Source organism: Elephantulus edwardii, unplaced genomic scaffold (genome assembly GCF_000299155.1).
Source record: "Elephantulus edwardii isolate Elephantulus edwardi_28Jun2011 unplaced genomic scaffold, EleEdw1.0 scaffold00048, whole genome shotgun sequence".
Classification (NCBI taxonomy): domain Eukaryota; kingdom Metazoa; phylum Chordata; class Mammalia; order Macroscelidea; family Macroscelididae; genus Elephantulus; species Elephantulus edwardii.
This window is the reverse complement of record NW_006399798.1, coordinates 5,228,203-5,234,114: the sequence shown is the minus strand read 5'-3', so window position 1 is coordinate 5,234,114 and position 5,912 is coordinate 5,228,203. Positions and strand designations below refer to the sequence as shown.

The 5,912-nt window shown below is 62.9% G+C and overlaps 1 protein-coding gene across 1 annotated transcript in view; it reads right to left on the bottom strand.

The window, feature by feature from the left end:
- RHBDF2 (rhomboid 5 homolog 2 (Drosophila)) overlaps positions 1-5,912 on the bottom strand; it is a 13,178-nt gene that overhangs the window by 3,380 nt on the left and 3,886 nt on the right. The window contains exons 3-16 of the mRNA XM_006886184.1: positions 5,590-5,785; positions 5,301-5,504; positions 4,384-4,512; positions 3,979-4,097; positions 3,615-3,809; positions 2,645-2,756; positions 2,290-2,364; positions 2,006-2,167; positions 1,622-1,731; positions 1,410-1,473; positions 1,224-1,318; positions 898-973; positions 715-815; positions 424-577 (exon numbers count right to left, since the gene is read on the bottom strand). Coding sequence (XP_006886246.1) covers positions 424-577; positions 715-815; positions 898-973; positions 1,224-1,318; positions 1,410-1,473; positions 1,622-1,731; positions 2,006-2,167; positions 2,290-2,364; positions 2,645-2,756; positions 3,615-3,809; positions 3,979-4,097; positions 4,384-4,512; positions 5,301-5,504; positions 5,590-5,785 — 1,792 coding nt within the window. The remainder of the gene's footprint in view (positions 1-423; positions 578-714; positions 816-897; positions 974-1,223; positions 1,319-1,409; positions 1,474-1,621; positions 1,732-2,005; positions 2,168-2,289; positions 2,365-2,644; positions 2,757-3,614; positions 3,810-3,978; positions 4,098-4,383; positions 4,513-5,300; positions 5,505-5,589; positions 5,786-5,912) is intronic.

The window sequence follows — 5,912 nt, the reverse complement described above, 5'->3', positions numbered from 1 at the left end:
GTGTGTGTGTGTGTGTGTGTGCGTGCGCAAGCATGTAAGTGTGTCTATGCTGAGGGCAGGGAGCCTGTGCATCTAAGTGTGTGTGCGCGCACACGTGTAAGTGTGTCTATGTTGAGGGCAGGGAGCCTGTGCATCTAAGTGTGTGTGCGCGCACACGTGTAAGTGTGTCTATGTTGAGGGCAGGGAGCCTGGTGACTCAGAAGCCTCAGCTGCTTCCTCTCTGGGGATTAAGGGACCAATAAGCCCCCAGCTTAGCATCCATCTGTTAGTGACCCAGCAGGGGAGTGAGGTGGGTGGGAGGGAGCGTGTCCCCAGCGAGTGGGCAGGAGCAGCACAGGCCCCATGACGTGACCCCCCACCAGCCCTCTCCACTGGCCCCAGGTTTCAGGCTCCAGAGCCCCGAGCTCCCGGGCGCACCCCTACCTCTGCGCGGTACGGCAGGAAGATGGTGCTGGCCAGGTTGCCTGTAATTCCACTGAGGATGAAGATGATGGCGATGCGGTGCCAGCCGGCCAGCTTCTCCAGGTCCCTCAGGATGGTCATTTGGAAGACGACAGACACCAGGCAGTGCACCACGCTGGGGTGGGGACACAGTAGGCATGGGCGTTCCCAAGTCAGCTCACGGCCGCAGACAGTGTGAGGCCATGCCAGGGTGCCCGGCACGAAGCCCTTCCTTGGCGGTCCAGGGACAGCCAGCACGGGGTCCCCTCTTACCCGGCATGCAGGAACAGAGACAGCCAGAGGCGGTAGAACTGGTCAGGGACCTCGGGGTTGAGGAAGGGTAGCAGGCCGCACACCTTGTCCAAGCAGTGCACCTGGGGGGCAGGGTCTGGTGGTCAGTGCCCGGGGAGGCGGGGGCACCACAGCATCGTGCCCCCACCCCCCCCGGCTTCTTACCTGCGAACAGAGCGTGGCTTCCTCGTGGAAGTATCCGTGCATGAACTCACAGTACTCTCGGGTAGTGATCTCACAGCTGGGGGGTGGGAGGCAGGAGGACGAGGCGTCAAGGCCTGGGGAGCCCTTCGCCTCTGCCCACCTCCATCCAACCCAACATCTGGCCACAGCAGGTGCTTCTGGCAGCAAGTGGGGGCTCTTCTGTAGAGCCCCCACTCCGGGGAAGACCCCCTGCCAGACGCTCACATCCAAGGTGTCCCCAGAGTGAGGCAGGCCAGGCTGGGTTGGGGAGCTGGCCCGGAGGAGCCCCCAGGCAGGCCTGGGCTCACCTGCCCTTGGTGCCAATGCAGCAGGGCCGGCCCTTGATCTGACAGTCCATGTGCAGGAAACCTGTGTGATTGCTCCTGGCCTGCTCCGTGCAGATCTGCGGGCAGCAAGGGGGTGGCAGGCTGGCTGTGCATTGCCCTTGTCCCATCCAACTCCCACCCAGACCACAGCCCATCTGGGGCACTCACCGGCCACTTGGTGATGTCATCCGGCCAGATGTGAGCACCACTGGAGGCCGGCTCCTCACAGGTCCTGGAGGTGGAAGTCAGAGGGGGCAGAGTGAGGGGTCACCTGCCGGCTGTGCCCATCCATTGGTGTCCCAGGGGGTGAGGGGGTGTCACAGTGTGTTCCCATCCTCTCTGGGAACAGAGGAGGTGACTGTGGGGCCCAGAAGCTGTACCTGGGATCCTGGTGACACACTGCTCCCGATGTCCGTTTCTGGCCCTGCTCAGACTTGTCCATGGGGGGCCCAGTGTCATCCTGCCATTTGACAAACGTGGCCAGAGTCTCCTGGAGGACAGAGGAGGGCTGGTCATGAATGGTCATCCCATCTGAGTGGGCCAGGGCCGTGCCCCAGGACAGGGGAGGGCAGAGAGGCAGGGCCGTGGCCACTGTCTGTGATGAGCCCCACCCCACGGGAGAGGAGCCTCCCCAGGGCTCAGCGGTGTGAGTGTGGCTGGGATGAGGGGGACAGCACCTGTGGCTAAGGCGGGGCAGAGGGGCACGGGGCATGGCGGGGACACAGCGCAGGGCAGGCGTGGGGGTCAGGTGTGGGGGCACCTACTGAGCAGTCCTTGCGCTGGGTCTGGATGCAGCCCGAGTGGTCATTCTGGACGCAGCAGCCAGAGTCCTGCTCCAGCTCCCGCTCCCGCCGCACCAGCTGCTCGATCTGCTGGTCCTTCCGGATGCAGGGCGAGAACTTGGCGCCCAGGTGGATCAAGTCGATCTGGGGAGGAGAGAGTACGGGCCCGGGTCACCGTGAACCCTTCCTGCTGGAGGAGGCCATGCGGCAGCGGGTAGCGCCCCAGCCCGGTGCGGGGCACAGGGGGTCCCCAGCCAGGGCCTCACCGAGCTGGGGCCGATCCAGAAGTTCTCCTGCTGGATGTACTTGACGCTCTCATAGACACCTTTGTTCCGCAGGACCTGGCACAGGGCAGGAAGTATGGGGTGTGAGGCTGGCGAGGACCCCAAGCACCTGGGGCCCAGCAGGGGGTCACTGACGCCCACCTCGGGTGCAGCAGGTCCATCATGGGGAGAGGGGCTGTCAGGGCAGCAGGAGGCTGGGGGGTCTCTTGTCCTCGGTACTGCCCTGCCATTGGGACAAAGCTGGGTGGAGTAGGGTGAATTCTAAGCAACCCCTGGTTGGCAGTGGAGACCCTAAAGCTTTGGGGAGCCTGGGACCCTAAGCCCGCAGCCCACTCACCAGTTGGGTGGTGACGTGCTGGGCGAAGCCCACGGGGGCGATGCCGTACGTGCAGATCACCAGCAATGTGATGATTACGTGGACGAAGGTCAGCCAGTAGGTGAAGTAGGGCCTGTGGGGGGGCCCCAGCTCATTCATATTGATCCTGTGATGCAGTCAGACCCAGCACAGGCCCCCCGCTGCCCTGAGAACAAGCCACAACCCTCTCGCTGGCCAAGCTGTGCCAGGGTGGCCACCTTCCTCGATCCTGGAACACATACTCTACCTCCTGCCCCAGGGCCTTTGCACATCAGTTCCTTCACCCTAGAAACTCTTCCTTTTGCTCCCCCACATGCCCCTCCCCACTAGCTGTTCACCCCTGGCTCCTCTGTGGCCGTGACCTCACCTATCATCACCCTCACCCTCATCACAGCTGTCACCACCCCTAGAGCACACAGGCCCCTCACAACCCCGCTGTTCGTAATTCAGAGTCCAGTGTGTATTGGGTCACTCACTGCCCATCACCCACACACCCTGGACCTCCAGCTGCTTTCTCCTGGGATGTCTGTGCACCTCCTGACCTCACACTTGTGGTCCCAGCTTCTAACTGTCCCAGCGGACTGTAATCTCAGCTTCTAACTGACCCTGGGGGCTGGAGACTCAGCTTCTAACTGTCTGCTGGATGACTGCACCTGGGAGGCGGGCAGGTGGGGGGGTAGCAGCGAGGCCCCGACGAAGGGTCCCAGGTGCAGCCACTCTCCCTAAGGACAGGGTGCTGCCGTACTGGCCTCTGTCCTTTGGAGGAGATGGAGGGACACTGAGTGACGTTAGCGGGGAGGGGGAGGTTCTCAGTGGGTCCCTCTCCTGTCTTCACCCAGAAGGTGGGGTGCTGGCCACCCGCTGCCTCGGGTTGGGAGGTGGAGGCCCTGGGTGGGGTGGGGGGCCCTCCTGCATCCCGTGGCCACGCCCCCCAGCACCCCCGCTTGCCCACCGGTGGCTGTCGAAGCTCTCCAGCTGCCTCTGCACGGTGCTGCTGATGCTGCGGCGATAACTGCGGTTCAGCCAGTTGCCCACCACGCCCAGGCCGTAGAGCCGCTTCTTGCGGTCAAAGGCGAAGTGCTTCACCTTGGAGGCGATGCGCTTGCCACGCTTGGCCGTTGGGGCCAGGGCACGGCCATAGTCCTTCCTGTTGGGAGGGCAGCTGTCAGTCCCCATGTCCTGTCCACACACCCCAGATGCAGCACAGGGCTCAGAGAGAGAGGTGTGGGCCCCAGCGGGGACACGAATGTGGAGAGGTGTCTGCTGAGAGCCCTTCAGCCCCTGAACAGGGGAAGGGACCCCCCCCCAGCACTCACAGCGGGACCTGTACCCCCTCAGGGGAGACCGGCGAGGCTGAGTGAGGAACCCCTCGGAAGTTGCTGGCGGAGAGCGGGGGAGACTCAAACACATCATCGGGCATGGAGCTCATTTCTTCCTGGGGGTGTGGGAGGGGGACAGAAAGAGATGGTGTAAGGAGCTGCCAACCCAAACCCTGCCCTCACACCCCAGGTCAAGGGCAGGATGAAACTGGACGGGCTCTTCAGCTGTCACCCATCCTCACCTGGCCCAGGACAAAGGAGGGCCTGGTAGTACCCCATAATGGCACTCCCTACCCACAGGTGGGCCTCAGACCCTCAGTCAGCCAAGGCTGAGGTCAAGGTCACCTCACCCTTGGCCTAGGTCATCCAGCCCAGCCCCGAGGGCCCACACCCCATGCTTGCCTTACTAAAAAATGAGGAGTCAAAGGTGTCCGCCCCATCGACCACGTCCTCGTCAAGGAAGCTGGGGTAGGCGAAGCTGGGCTTGAACACACGGCGTGGCTGTCCAGCCACATCCAACACCGAACGTCCCTGGCACAGGGGAGAGATGCCATCTTCAAGACCCTGCCTTGCAGCTGTCCTTAGAGCCTGGGCCCCCAGACCCAGGCTCTGCAGCCTCCTGGTATCCAGGAGACCATCAAGTCCTATCCATGTGAGGCAGTGCCAGGGATAGGGGGAGACTGCTCAAAGGTGGGGAGCCTGGAGTTTCCCAAGAGCCTCTCCATCAGCCCTGGATGCATTGCTGACTCCTGATTCTGGGGACTGCCGTACCTCTAACCTGGGCTGCTGGTGCCCCATAACTCCTAAGTAACCCCCGGGCTAAGTTTGGGCATGCAGCTCCCTCACTGTGCCGTTCTGGTTCTGATTCCAGCATTCCTTGCCCCTTGTCTTCGGCCATACTTCCCGGAGACACCCCTAACTCAAAACTACATCAAACTTCCATCTGCTGCCCCCTCAAAGCACCATGCTCCCCCTGCTCCAGGTTTGCACACATGCTGTCCCCGCCTTGTTTTCCTGACACATTTTTTCTCGATTCAACCTGTGTCACCTCCTGGGAAGGGGTCCAGCCCTCACTGTCCCCAGGCGAGGGCTCGTCTCAACAAGGACTTTGGCTTGTTTAACTCTGCAGCTCCACCCCCTGCACACAGCAGGTGCACTGACTGTTAAAACTTCACCTGCTCCCCCAGCTTATATCACTGGAGACGCCACCTCCCCTCTGGGATCACAGATGAGGGCTCGGCCACAGGCTTTCGTGCCCCTCGCATTTATGAATCGTGGGGAACAGGAGAAGGAAGGAGGGAGGCTGGGGTGGGGCTCACCTTCAGGAGGGCGGCAGCAGCCTGGAAGCTCATGTGAGCCACAGACATCCTCTTGCGGCGGGGTAGGTGGGAATAGCCAGAGCGGACACTGGTGAAGGAGGTGAGGGACAAGACGCCCGGGGTCAGCGGCGGGTGTGGGGCGTGGGGCCGGTCCACTTCGTCCGGATGGCGGAAAGCCCGGCCCCGGGCCAGCGGGTCCACGATCTAGAAAGGAGAGAGGTAGTGACGGGCCCCACCTAGCCCCCGTGGGCAGAGTGTCCCCACCACGGCTCCGGTCCCCGTGGCCCACCTTGGGCATCTTGCAGGGCTTTGGCGACTCGATGCCCTGGAAGGAAGGCACCTCCTGGCTGGGCAGCTCCAGGTCGCGCTGGCATGAGGCCTTCAGCTTGCCGTAGCGCACGCTGCAGTGGTGCAGGCTCCGGCGCTGCCAGTTCTGCCGCTTCCCCTCCCAGTCACCGCTGACCCCGAACCACTGGGCCGTGCCTCTGCGAGAGCAGACAGTGAGGACGTGGGCGAGCGTGCAGCTGGCACCACGGAGGTGAGTGTGTACTGAGTGTGAAACAGTGTGAGGGTGTGGCTGTGCACCACAGAGGTGAGTGTGCACTGAGTGTG